Below are 14106 nucleotides of genomic sequence, written 5' to 3' on the forward strand. Positions count from 1 at the left end.
AATCAAATACTCATTAATTAACATGTATGCCATAAAAACCTAATCAAATTTAAAATGGGCTTAATTAAACAATATTTATGCACATTTTGAAACGGTATGCTGTGCACGTGCAATACACGTTTGGCTAGCATGTTACCTGAGCTTCAACATTGCTGACAGGCACTGCTGACCTGGTAGCAGTCTGTTCCCATGACTCCTCTGCAGTTTGGTTAGTTAGCACCATGGAGTTTACTACCTAAAACAAGAGCACTCAGTTACCAGGAGAGGGCAGCACTGCAACCTTTTACATTTCTTACTTTGGTCAAGCAAAGCTAATATTCATTTGGAATGTTCACCAGTCTATATATCCCAGAGCTTAGAGGGATAGTTAACGGACTGGTTCTGTCCAGATGCTTCAAGTGTTTTGCAGAAGCTCCTCTAGTGCAGAAGTCCATAGATACAGTAGTCAGTTCTGCTGCTCCTCTTGTCTTGATCTCCAGGCTTTCAAGCTGAAATAGGTGCTTCCTGCGTAGCACAGGGTGACCAGAAAGGCAAAGAACTATGGAGGAAGGAGGAGAAAGAGGAACATAAACAAAACAAATTCAAATTCAATAAGGAAATGGGTGAGATAGTGAAAAGGCACACAATGCCTCAATAGATATATGGTTTCATATTACTATTAAACAAGATTCCGGTGATAACTTGTGTGACCGGAGGGTAGGGGCACAGCATACAGTAGGGATTGAATAGAACATATAGTTACATTATACATAGAGATACACAGATATAGCTATCTTTATGATGTGATATCCTTATGGAGCCCAGTCTCAGAGTTTACCGAAGAGGCTGCCCAGCAGTTGTAGTTGTTGCGCCCCCTAACAGCCCGACTGACCGAGGCAGCGTCCACTGCAGCCGACACCAGGTACATCACCGTGGCACTGCCGTTGAAACCCAGGCTCTGTGGAGGACGCGAGTAATGGAGTTAGCTATGATTGTTGTGCATTGTGTGTGTGTGTACTGTATATGTGTGTACGCGTACGTGCGTGTGTGTACATGTCTGCGTGTGTGTGTACGTGACTGTGTGTGTGGGAGGGGGGGGGTGTACACATGCATGCATGCCTGCATTCGGGCGTGCATGTGTGTGTGCTTGTGTGTGTAATGTGGCATTACCAGTGTGGTCCATGGGATGTGAGAGATCCTGTTGTAGGCCTTGGTCAGGTGGAGGATGAGGATGATGACAGTGAGGACCCAGTACAGCACCGCCACTATCATCACCCAGCCGTAGGCCGACACCCGGAAATACTCTGTTCCCCCCACCAGAACCCACACCAACAAGCCAAAGACCTAAGGGGAGGAGGGGAGAGGAGGAGGAGTCCAGGTTATTTCCTATAGGCTACACAGCCCAAAATGAACCAAGCCTGACTGGGCGCATATACAGTTAGGCTCAAATTTCAACCACATGCTATATAGTTTTATTACTTTTATTCACATTGTTCACAGCTATAGTCAAATCAGGTAAACTCAGCCTTACTTATTTCTGAATTTGAATCTTCTTCCTAGGAAGTCTGACTTCCTCTGCATGAAAAAGCACCAACATTTGCGTCCCGTGCTACGCCAGAAGTCCTCAACTGACATTGAGGGTCTTATAGTCCTGATGGTGGCGCTACAGCAACTGTCAGAAGTCTCTCATCACTCCGTTTCCCTTAAAAACTGTAAAACTTATTAAACCTATCTCTATCTCCCTCCACAATTTTTATTGCTATACTGCATTTTCAGACTGTCCTCCACGATCTACACATATTTCTGAAATATAAAAGATTGAACCCACAGCTCATCAAAATGTTTTACTGTAAACAGCACTGTATGCAGCTACTGCAAATTCTCATTAAATAAATCCCCAATGTTTTTTTTGAGAATTCTATCTCAAAAACTGCATTTTTTATAGTATTTTGAATTTTGTCCCCTCAAACTGTCGAATGGGGAAAAAATAACTATCCACAATTCTATAGTGCAACAGCCACCAATCAGAGACACCACTGTTGGCAACCCCACCTAAATGGCCAACCCTAGGACCACAACTGGCTAAATTTACTCTGATTCAGAGGAGACCTGTGCCACTGATTATTTGATTGGTTTCCACCTGTGTCTTCTTAGTCTGTGCATATAGCCCACATGTTGCCAGTCCTTTTTTGTTGAGTATTAGCTGTCACCGTGCGTTATCCCTGGTGTTTCCTGTGCCATCTTGTAATTTTGTCTTCCCAGCTTTGTCTTTTGTTCTCCACTTGTTGAGTATCTACCTTGGTTTTATTATTTAGTCTTTGGTTTTGTTTTTCGCCCCTCATGGTGCCTTTATTTTTATAAACATTTTGTGGAATCTGCTGAACCTTTCACAAGCCTGTGATTGGGTGACATTTACTGTATATGCAGCCCTGGTGATTGCTGAAGTTATTGTGAAACCATCTATGGCTTCTTAGTTGGCAGATAGTTCAACAAAAGTCCAGGGTGATGCAGAATAAAAATGTGAACGCATACTCAGGCATTGTGCTGTGACATGATTTAAATACCCAGAAGTTCTTGACTAAGCAAGAGCTTCTGGGTACTCAGAATAGGAAGGATATAACCATATAATTAAATAGGAACAGGTAATGCATTTTCCAGCTCTGATTCCATGTTATTAGCCTACATAGAAACTGCCATCTGTTTCCAGGTAGCAAACCATGAGCTAAGTTGATATTTTAGGAAGGATATAACATATCTAATTAAATAGAAACTGACAATGTTGCATTTTCCAGCTTTGATTCCACATTATTACATAGAAACTACTGTCTCTGTTTCCATGTAGGCTAATCAATCATGGGGATTTGGGGGTAACTACACAGGTAACTACAGTACTAGTATTTGCTGGTAAAAATGTCGATATTTACATGGTATTACCCTGGTAACTCACAGGTAACTACTACAAGTAACTAATGTAATTGTCATGGCATTACCCTGGTATAACCGTGGTATTGCCCTGTTATTACCGAGTAGGCCTGTAGGCCTAATGTAAGGTGGTACCCATCTAGCTATACAGGAAGACGTCTCTGTTTGTCTGAGTGTGTCTGTATTTCGATTTTCTTGAGAACCAGGCGCGTTATGAAATAATTTGCCAGGTGTAAATTATTGGACCCAATAATTGGTGTTCTCAGTCAGGACCCAAGGAAGTGCTGTGTTGAGTGTGAAGTTGTTTGGATGAGTGGCACGCCCCCGCTCTTCTTACAGCACCCTAATCCGAACCCTAACCAACCAACCCTAACCCTAATCCAAATATAAAGTATTTATGGATAAAATGCTTGAAATTGGTATAGGCGGTTTTGAGAGAGGAAAAAGAACGCTTCTTAGGCTGTGGTTTAAAGAGTTAAAAAAGAGAGGTGCTCAGTCCCAGGGGTCCATATTCATGAAAAATAATAGGCTATGAAAGCCTAAAGATGGAAGCAGCACTCACGTCTCTTTTAAAGTTAAAAAAGCCTTTATTTGGGCATGGTGGCTTTGCTCAGCCCTGCGCGGTCGGCTTTTGGCCTTCTCAGGGGTATCCGGACGCGGCAAGAATAGTACTGTCTAGATGTTAGGGCCTATTTTATAGACTTAAGTGCGTCTGGAATACAAATATTCCAGCTGGAACAAAACAAGACTAACCTATTGTACTGTGGTTTCTTTTCTTCTTGACTTTTGGGCAAAAATATGAAAGGACTTCAGGAGCAAAATGCAGTTAAACCAAATATTTATTGAGCACGCCACACAGGTCAAAATTTCGGCAGTACTAAGGTTCTTTTACGAGGTGGCGAGTTTATATACTTGGCTTCAGGCCAAGTATCACATGACAAACAAATTTGCATACAAGGGATGTACATTTAACACAGATCTGGTCAACTAGTCTTGTAATTGGTCAACAGGTCACTGGGCTCTGCCCCCCTCCGGACATGGGGGCAATCTTGGGTTCTTCCTGTCCTGCTTAGATCACGTTTCAACCGTAGACGAGGTGTTATCTTTATTGACCCAGAGGACAAAGGAATGTTTACTCAGGACAGGGCCTCTGTTGTCAATATCCTGTTATATTAACACAGTTCTACCTATAGTGAAGTTTATTCATTATTCTTAGTAATATTGATTACTACATGAGAGTAATACAGATGTATTGATTTAATACAGTATAAAAATATACTACATATCCCCCCTTCGAGGCGTCATAACGCCTCGACACAAAACAACATTAAACGCAACAAACAATCCCCAAAACACATACAAATAACCAAATCATCACACAGCAGCAAAGCAAATCGGGGGCCAGAGGTTACTAGCACATAGCCCCATCGAAAGAGAACAGCCCTCTGCGCTGTCTCATATTCTCTTCTCATGCTGGAGCAATCTTCAGACATCAAACCCCCAGGTGTCGCAATCCTCTCTGACACCCAGAGAACAATGTCCGTAGCAAGATGGTAAGCTCACCCCGTCCGAAACAGGGAGAACACTCCAGGAATGTCCAAGAATGACCCTCAAGTCATTCGTGACTCCACACAGTTCATAGCTTCATGCTGGTGAGGGGCAACAACTCCTTGGCCGCCCACACAATGCACTCCAGGATAGTCTGAAAACATCAACACAAAACCACACAAAACACAGAACATCCTATAGACATAGACTAAACCTAAATTACTACAAAACAGAACAACCTAACCAAGGAGACGTGTACACACACCTGAATCAAAAACACAGGTGAAATGTAGGCGACATCCTCAAGCTTGATTGAACAGAAACCCTAAACAGAAATGACATATAATGCTAAACATTAAGTAACCTCATGTTCCAACACATATCAGAAAGAGATAGACAAGACAAACAATAGTCAACAGACAAACAACAGGTTTCAGGCAGTCCCCAGGAAGGCACGATCCAGGCTCCTCAAAGACCTGCCGCCCAGGGTCCATAGCACCTGAAAGATAACACTCAACACAGACTGGGGTCAATAGCAGAGGAGAAGGCCTAAAGCCAACTCCTCACAAACACATCATCATTATGTGAATGAAATTCATACAGTAGAATGCATAAACGAACAGCTTATGTCCATTCATTGACTATTGAAACATAAACTCCTAAATCAAAGTGAGAAACATAATCCATTTGAATTGACTAAACAACCTTGTAAACCAATTATCTAAACTGATGTTATATGAAACCATAACTGAATACTCCTACTATCATAAAATTCCTGTAATAAACTGAACTTAGCATCAAATCATCAATAACCATTCAACACACATGACTTTTTGTTTTTGTTTTTCTGAACAAAAAGATGGTTCATACTCTGGAGTCCATATCCAACTAGTTTGCTTCTATAATAATCTTCTGGAGACAAGTGTTTCTCCAAAATGTCAAAGATGTAATAAAAATATTCCTCATCACTTCAACTTTAATAATGAACTCAGGCTCAAAGGTGACAACGTAGGTTATCACCGCTATCATTCTTCTAAAAAATTGATTCTAAAAACGTAAGAAATACTTGTTGTATTGTAAATCGCTGATGACATCTATCCAATGACATGTTCAAGTTCCTCTTCACCCCCCCCCTTTTTTTTTTTTTTTTTTGAATTCTTCAGAATTAATAATCTCCCCCTGTCTGAGGCTGTTGGAAAACAGGGAACGGGAGTGAAGATTACATCATTGGTTGTTGTTGTTGTTATTGTTCTGCAAAACAACTTTTATCTCCTCCATTATCCATCCAATAACTGACTTTGAGTGAGTTCCCTCTTCAGCTCAGCATCTTGTTCCTTCAGGGTCCGTTCCTTCTTCCTGTAATGCTCCACTAGATGAGCAATATGATCAATGTAGATGTTCTTTACCATAGACCCAAGACCAACCACTTCCCCCAATTTACTCCTCACGGACTGAGGCAGGCCTTCTTGGAGCTTCAGTCGCAGCATAGCGCGTTCCAACTTGTGCTCCTCAGGATCGTTTCCCATGAGGTCTCTCCACTGTTGGTAAACTCGTGCCACATATGCTCTGGGATTCTCTGTGTCACCTAAGGCGTCGAAAATGATATAGTCTGGGTGTACATTGGTAGGGTACATCTCCTTCAGGGTTCTCCACAAACGCCCTCTATTGGCAGCGAAAAGTCCAGCATCATAAATCGCTGTATGAGCACATCTTCCTATTCCAGCCTTTTCCAGAATTTCTTCCATTGGCGGTACTCCTAGTACTGATGACAAGATCCTCTTAATGTCACCCATGGCGAGTGAGATGCCTTGTGATAGCTAATCAATCTTCGTCGTCCAGGGATGAGCGCCATCTTGGAGAATCGGCAGTTTATCCAAGATTGCAGACATGTCACTAGCCTGCCAGGGCTTGTAGTTCATATGAGCACCACTAACCACCACTGGAAACATCTTCCCGTCACCTTTATTCTTCTCTTTTTTCTTCTTTCTTGATTTACGTGTGCCTTCCGATTCACTTTTCTCCTCAGGTTTACTGGGTCTTGGACGAAGATCATACTTTTCCAACTCCTTTTGCATCTGACGTGTTTGTGTCTGCATCTCTGACCAGGGCCGGACTGGCCATGTGGCGTACCGGGCAAATGCCCGGTGGGCCGGACCTACTTGTGGGCCGATCTAAAAAAAAAAAGAGCTAACGAACGGCCCATAGAGCAGGGACAGCGGCCCATTGGTCCATTTTCTATACTGACACTGGGCTGGCCCAATCATATGTAGGCCCCACCCCTCCCTCTGTTAGTTTCAGGTGTCATTTGCGTGGGCCGTTAGAGAGCCAGCTGGCCTGTCCCCCCGTCAACAAATCGCGCAGCAGCACCCCCCCCCCCCCCCCCGTCAAGAAATCGCGCAGCAGCATCCCCCCCCCGTCAACAAATCGCGCAGCAGCACCCCCCCCCCGTCAAAAAATCGCGCAGCAGCACCCCCCCCCGTCAACAAATCGCGCAGCAGCAACCCCCCCCCCCCCCCCCCCCGGCAACAAATCGCGATGCACCCCCCCCCCCCCCCCCCCGTCAACAAAACGAAACTGAAGGTGTTCCATCTCACCGCGTCGGCTCGGCTAGTGGCCTGACTGGGGCTACATTTCCCGGTAGGAAATATTCACCCAGTCCAGCCCTGGGTCCGGCCGATTGTGGTGGGCCGGTCTGGGCCAAAAATGCCAGGGCCGATTTTTTGTCCCAGTCCAGCCCTGTCTCTGACTGAACTACAGTAAGATCCTTCAATGCATCCTCCAAGTGAGTCACATCATCACCCTTTTTAGCTGCATACAGTTCAGATTCAAGTTCAGTCTTTGATGCATTAATGGAATCCAACTCCTTTTCCATATCTCTCAGCTCCTTATTCACCTGTTCCTTGGCCTTCGCACCATCATCCGAGTCAGACTCCTCGCTCTCTTCTTCACTACTGCTACTAGTTTCTGTTTCTAGGTCCTTTCTCCCTCTCCTCTCAGCACGTGCCATAATCTGTCTAATGCGCTCACTATATCCTCCCCTATCTGCTCCGTCCTCTTCAGAAGAGCCACTGTCACTTTCATGTCTGCCCTTTTTGCTTTTCTTCTTCTTCTTCTTTTCAGCTGGTGTCGGATGCTTATCTAATTTCTTGGTTTTGCGCTTCACATCAAGATGAGTTACAACGGTCGTCCTGGCATTTCCCTTCTGCATAATGTCATTATTATCATCTCTGATTACATATCTTCCCTCAGTATTTAGCACGGGTAGCTGTGGATAAGCCTTAGTAGCTTCCTTCTGAGCTTCATAAGGAGGCGGGGTCAAGACTGGGGCCGTATGGGAGAACGGCGCATCAATTTCACTCTGCAGTATGTCCGTCTTGTCATTGGCCTCCTCTATTACAGTTCGGGCTGTGGTAGCTGCTGCCTCCACAGCTGCTTTCTGTCTCCGCCCTGCTTTACCGAACAGTGTCAAGACTGCGAGTTCAGTATCTCTTTTTTCTTTTCGAGCCTTACCTTGTCTTCCCGTCTTCTGGTGAGCCTTGTATGCCTCAACCAGAACGCGCATGTTTTGAATGAGTCCTTCATCAAAGCTTCCTGTAGACGGCCAAGGCTGTGGCACATCCGACCATCGCCGTGCCCAGCTTTTAGATATATCACCGATGCCCTTCAGTATTGGATAATCGCGTTTGAGTTGTTCCACCGGTGTGAGCATGGGCACATTAACGTCTATGTCGGATGACATGTTGGAATCCACGAAGATCGATAGACCGATAAAGACTCGAGACTGTTATAAGCCTCTTAAGAATCTAACACTATAAAATGAAGCTTTATCAATTATGTAATTAATAAAGAAATGAACACTCAATCACTCACAGACATAGGACACTTCTTGCTCTACCTAAACTTCCTATCCAGATATAATCCTGCTCAATCTCAACCCTAGTCTTCAGCACAGGGAGCGATCGGTCCCATTTAAGCACTTTTAATTTTTACAAATTAAAAACCACAAAGCCCGGTTTGACGCAAGCTTAGGGTATTGTGCACCAGAGGACAATCCCCTCGTTAACCGCTGTATGCCAGAAAATAATGAATTAAAACAAAAAAGATTTTGACGTAGACATCGAAATGTCCACACCACTTTGCCTGTCAGCAAGTTGAGTCCTACTGTCCGTCCACTCACAGTCCTTTCACTCCACACACACACAATATGCAAAGCGTAATATATGTATGTACGTCTATATCGCTCTACTAAAGCAAACCCTTAAACTGATGTTTATTCTATCAAAAACCAAGACACCTTTAAACCAGATATCCAACAGACCACCAATCACTCAAGAACCAAAGCTCAACACCAAACCATCTACATCCATTTAACAATTAAACACCCTCAAAACCACTTATATCCAGTATCAAGTAGAATTATTATATATATGATACTTATAATAATAAAAAGTTGAATAACTATAAATAATTTATCAAGAATTAATCAATTAATGAACTAACCATTTATCCTTATTATCAAATCAAGTAACCAAACCAATCAATCACCTTATCATAAAATACCAAGCCTTAAATGCAGGTCAACCACTCAAAACAATTAAATCAGGTGATCAGGCTAGTTCAATTAATGAGCATTAATCAGCAATTCAGGCTTACTTTTCAAGCAGGTGATGGATGGATGGATGGATGGATGGTCTGGGATTGGTGACTGGTATGGACAAAAACCTTTCCGGATATAACTGCAAACAGATTTACTCAAAGGGGAAAAACCAATTAATCCCAAAGCAGTGATAATTAAAAAATATATTTGCTATTCACAACCCATTATTCTAAAAATCAAACTTTCCTAAAACACACGAATAATCAAACATAGAAAGCGGTCATATCTAACAACGGCCACAAGATGGCAGCATTAAACCACCTAATACACTTGAACCAATACAATAGACCAGCGGGAACTGCAACCTATCAAACGACCACTAGATGGAGGCATAGGACAACAGAGGTGAGAAGGATGAAAGATTTCTTCATATCCCTAAAGTATGGCTAACGCTACACCATTCTCAATTTATGAAGATTGAAGAAAGGTTTCACTAATAAAAGTTATAATTGACTAGTGGATTGCTGCTAGGGTTTGAGTACTGAGTAACCGATGTCTCGATCAGTGTCCACCTGGCCCAGATTCAGCATCCACTTATGCATTTATGAATTAATATTTAACCTAATCCAGTCGTCCCATACACCGCACGACCCACTGGATGAATTATATGTCCCTAATTTCTAAAGACAGGAAAGAGAGAGAAATAAATGTGAAAGAAAGAGAGAGAGACAGATAGATAGAGAGACAGACACAATTGGGTGACTTCACACTGTACAAACCACAGCACAACCCCCCTGGCCAGTGAACGCGTTTCACTGACCCCCCCTCTTCACAGCTGTTTTATGAGGGCTAGGAATTTACAACTCAGGGCACGGGGAGCAACCTCACCCACAAAAGACAATTAAACAGAAAATATCAACAAATATTATTTACATTAACTCAACTTTCAAACACCCAACCAACAAACACACAACCTCAACTTTACTCAAAGCACAAACCCGCAACACACGCTCTCCACACGCTCTCCTCACGCTCTCCTTTCACTCTCTCCTTTCACACCGACACAGCCCCTGTCTCCTCACGAAAGATCAAAGGCTGCTGAAGGCAGGCACACACACACACATACCGTACACACACTCACGTGGAAGAGAGAACAAAAGACCTCCCTTCCCTCAACATTGATTCTGAAAGTAAGAATATCAACAAATGGTATCTACATTAAACCAATTCTCAAATATACAATGGACAACAATTACAAGAAACGAAAGACAGGACAATAGCAGACGGCTAAACGTACTTAAAACGAGACACGCAGGACTCCGGTTTAGCCTGCTTCACACACGGGTACCTCACTTTTACACAAATATGCAATCTTCATGCATTTAATTTAACCGGCTTTCTTATAGACATCGAACTTCACTCTATAAGCTCAAGTCTTATCTGAACTCTGCGCCAACGTATGCGTCTTTTTAAGACCCGCCCATACCAAGTCAGCGCAACTATGCGTACACAATTTTACTCTATTCTCCTTCTTTATTGGAAGTTCTTTATGGCGAAAGCATAAAATAATTTGCAAGACGGGTTACCTCGATCAAGACTCGCAGTCTCTTTCTCTCTTGTCCTCCTCTGGCCGGTAGGTACACAAGAGGTAGTTGATCTTGCTATCTTTCGAGGGTCTTGTCAAACCGTAGCTAAAGACGCCATCCCAATCCCCATCGCCAAAATGTGGTTTCTTTTCTTCTTGACTTTTGGGCAAAAATATGAAAGGACTTCAGGAGCAAAATGCAGTTAAACCAAATATTTATTGAGCACGCCACACAGGTCAAAATTTCGGCAGTACTAAGGTTACAAGGGATGTACATTTAACACAGATCTGGTCAACTAGTCTTGTAATTGGTCAACAGGTCACTGGGCTCTGCCCCCCTCCGGACATGGGGGCAATCTTGGGTTCTTCCTGTCCTGCTTAGATCACGTTTCAACCGTAGACGAGGTGTTATCTTTTTTGACCCAGAGGACAAAGGAATGTTTACTCAGGACAGGGCCTCTGTTGTCAATATCCTGTTATATTAACACAGTTCTACCTATAGTGAAGTTTATTCATTATTCTTAGTAATATTGATTACTACATGAGAGTAATACAGATGTATTGATTTAATACAGTATAAAAATATACTACAGTACTATAAATGGTATGCCTATTTAAAATCTGTTTATAAATTCCTGCATTTGTTGGCTCAAAAAGAATATCCTCAAAAATATTTTTTCTTGGACTTACTATTTCACCAGAAACGAGAAGGCCTGAAGTAGTGCGAATGAAGTGGCTGTGGAAAGCTAGAGTGGAGGAGAGGTTTTCTCTTGCTGGACTGCTGCTCCTGGAGGTTATTATCACCGCGCGTGCCGCGTCTCCCGCCATGTTCACGTCAGCTGAGGGCTGAGCGCGAGGATATCCCGACCCACCACACAAGAACAGAAGGTGAGAGATTCATTATATAGGGTTAATCCCACGTTGTTCAACCCAAAACCAAAGAGAAAACGAATAGAGAAAATATGCCCATGTCATTTTCTGTCGCAGCTGCACAGGCCTAGTTTGACTAATAATCAAATTACAACAGCTAGTAGGCTATGTGGGAATAGGTCACTTTTGTTTCACCAGGAGTGGAGTGGATGATATGGAAATGCCCTTGGTAGTTGCTGAGGCCAATGAAACATTGTCAGTCAGTCATGTAACAGGTAAGCCTTTGCATATGGTGCTACATTCTGAGGACACCATTAGAATCGACTTGTAGGCTACTGCAGAGGTGCAAAAGTTGAAATATTTCCTCCAAACCGACCTTCAGACGCCCAGCACTGGTCTTTTGTCTCTCTGCCACCGGCCAAGTGGTTTCCTTCACGGGGATTCTGGGTATCAGAGCATCCCTTGAAAACCATTTTCTTCTACTATATAGCCCTGGTAATCCAGTAGCCTATTCATTCCAGGACCAGGGTGACGTCAATCAATGCTCGTGATTAGTGTTTTTTTATACCAGGAGATGGCAGCATAGACACACATAGGGATCATCTAGAAATAGTCTATTTGCACGAGAAATTGGGAGAAACAATGGTTTATATGAGATCATTTACTATCATTTTGGAATAATGATTCAGTTTGAATGACAACATCTTCTCAAATAGTTTCTCCAAAGTGCTTTAATATGGTCACCAGCCTGTCCTTTAGCAAAGCAAAATATTTAACAAGCATTTTGGTCACTGGTCCAAGAGAGTATGCAAGAGAGTGCACTATTATATTATATGAAGATATTATATGAAGAATGGACTTGGTTGAGCAAATATATTGTATTGTATTATACATATAAAGATATTAGATACCGTAGGGAAGTTCATTGTGTGATGACAGGGAATCGGCTCACGTGCAAATTCTAATCAGATCATTCAAATCTACAGACCAACATCATGCGTCTCTCTCTCTCTCTCTCTCTCTCTCTCTCTTTCTCTCTCTCTCCCCATCTGTCTCTGTTATTTTGTACATTTCCTGTAGCTTGCATTACCAGGCCTTCTCTAGGATAACCCTTGTCCTAATTCAATTCCCTCTGAGTGGCCAGCCGAAAGTGTCCAGAGTGATCTGTGCTCCAACATCAAAGGGAGATTTCTCTTTGTTCTGTGCATTGTTTATTTATGATTAAATAAAGGTGAATGTGCCACCAAAGCATTTTGCAGTTGGCAAGCCTTCCCAGCAGCTAGAGTGCTCTCCCTCAACCCTAAGAGCAGTAGCTTTATGCTAACCCCAGAATGAAGGGTTCTAGATGATACAGAACATTAAAGTGCAGCAGTCTCACTAAACATGAAATAATGGATGGATCACAAATCATTTATCTGTGAGTAATCCAGCTAACTTGATATCACCCTGAAACTAAACACAGAGCAGAATTTAAAATTATCATTTCATTTCATTTTTTTCATTTCATTCAGTGGAAAACACTGAATTAAAATGTGCATGTACCATAATCTTAATGTAATTAGTGCAAAGGTTTATAATCAACCATAAAAAAACAAATATTGTTTTGAATGAACTTAGTTTAATTAAATTTAATCAAAAACCAGCTGTTAATGCAACATTTGCAGATATTGCGTTTGCAGAATGACTCAAGGTGCTTTTGATAGATCAACTTACTGTATCTGTTCTGTGCATTTCGTTTCCAAGCCTTGAATCCAGATTTAAGGTTAAGCTAAGATAACCTTGCATGCTCCTATTAGTCTCCATTTAATAAAGCCCTGCTAGTTTTGCATTTCATTTGATGTTGAGAAAATATTCTTGTATTTTTAAACAGTATTCAGGTGTGTATTTATTTCAGACAAACAGAACAATTAGCAGTATAATATCCCAATAAATGCACCTTTTAAAAGTATTATGATTTATAGATTTTGAGTGAAGAGAAGCCCCAGAGGTCCAGACTGATAAGCATTATCTGATAGAATAGAGATTAATGCTGAGAACATAACAGGCACATGTATGCTGATTTCAGACAGTGTCAGCTAGTTATCACAATTACCTGCAGAAAAAGGCTTTGCATTAATCAATACATAATCCTGGGATCCATCTTAGATTTGGTGCAACAATTATGAGTCCATGGATTCATTCAAATGTTAACACTACGAAGCCTGTCCAGAGCCTCAGAGGTTTTAAAGGTTTAACATGTTCTGTAACAAGTATTCATTCTTCAGTTGGATGTTTTGGCAGGTGTAGCTTTGGCATAATCTAGGGATTTCCTGCTCAAGTCAGCAGGAAATGTCTCAATCAAATAAAATGCTACACCTGTGTTATGACCTTTAGATTGAATTAAAAGGCCGAAGTAAAAGGATAGTATTTCAATAGTATGTCGGTAGATTTACTGAAACAATATCAATATTAAACATGTTTTATTCAAGTAATTCAATACTTTGCTTATAACACACATTATATTTTCTTATTATGTTCAGGGTATTGTTAATCTAAACATAATGGGAGATACGTATGATACATTTAGAAGTGCACATACAGGAATTGTAGACATATTTGCCTGTTT

At 42.0% G+C, this 14106-nt stretch overlaps 1 protein-coding gene across 1 annotated transcript; it reads right to left on the reverse strand.

Moving 5' to 3' along the window:
* Window positions 1-445: 445 nt before the first annotated feature.
* On the reverse strand, window positions 446-11459 carry LOC311314312 (CKLF-like MARVEL transmembrane domain-containing protein 8; the record flags this gene model as incomplete). Its single annotated transcript, XM_084444651.1, has 4 exons — window positions 446-538; window positions 818-937; window positions 1150-1323; window positions 11322-11459. 4 exons carry the CDS (start codon window positions 11457-11459, stop codon window positions 446-448), a joined length of 525 nt encoding a protein of 174 aa, XP_084300777.1.
* Window positions 11460-14106: the final 2647 nt, after the last annotated feature.

Source organism: Borostomias antarcticus, assembly GCF_949987555.1.
Source record: "Borostomias antarcticus genome assembly, chromosome: 10".
Lineage (NCBI taxonomy): Eukaryota > Metazoa > Chordata > Actinopteri > Stomiiformes > Stomiidae > Borostomias > Borostomias antarcticus.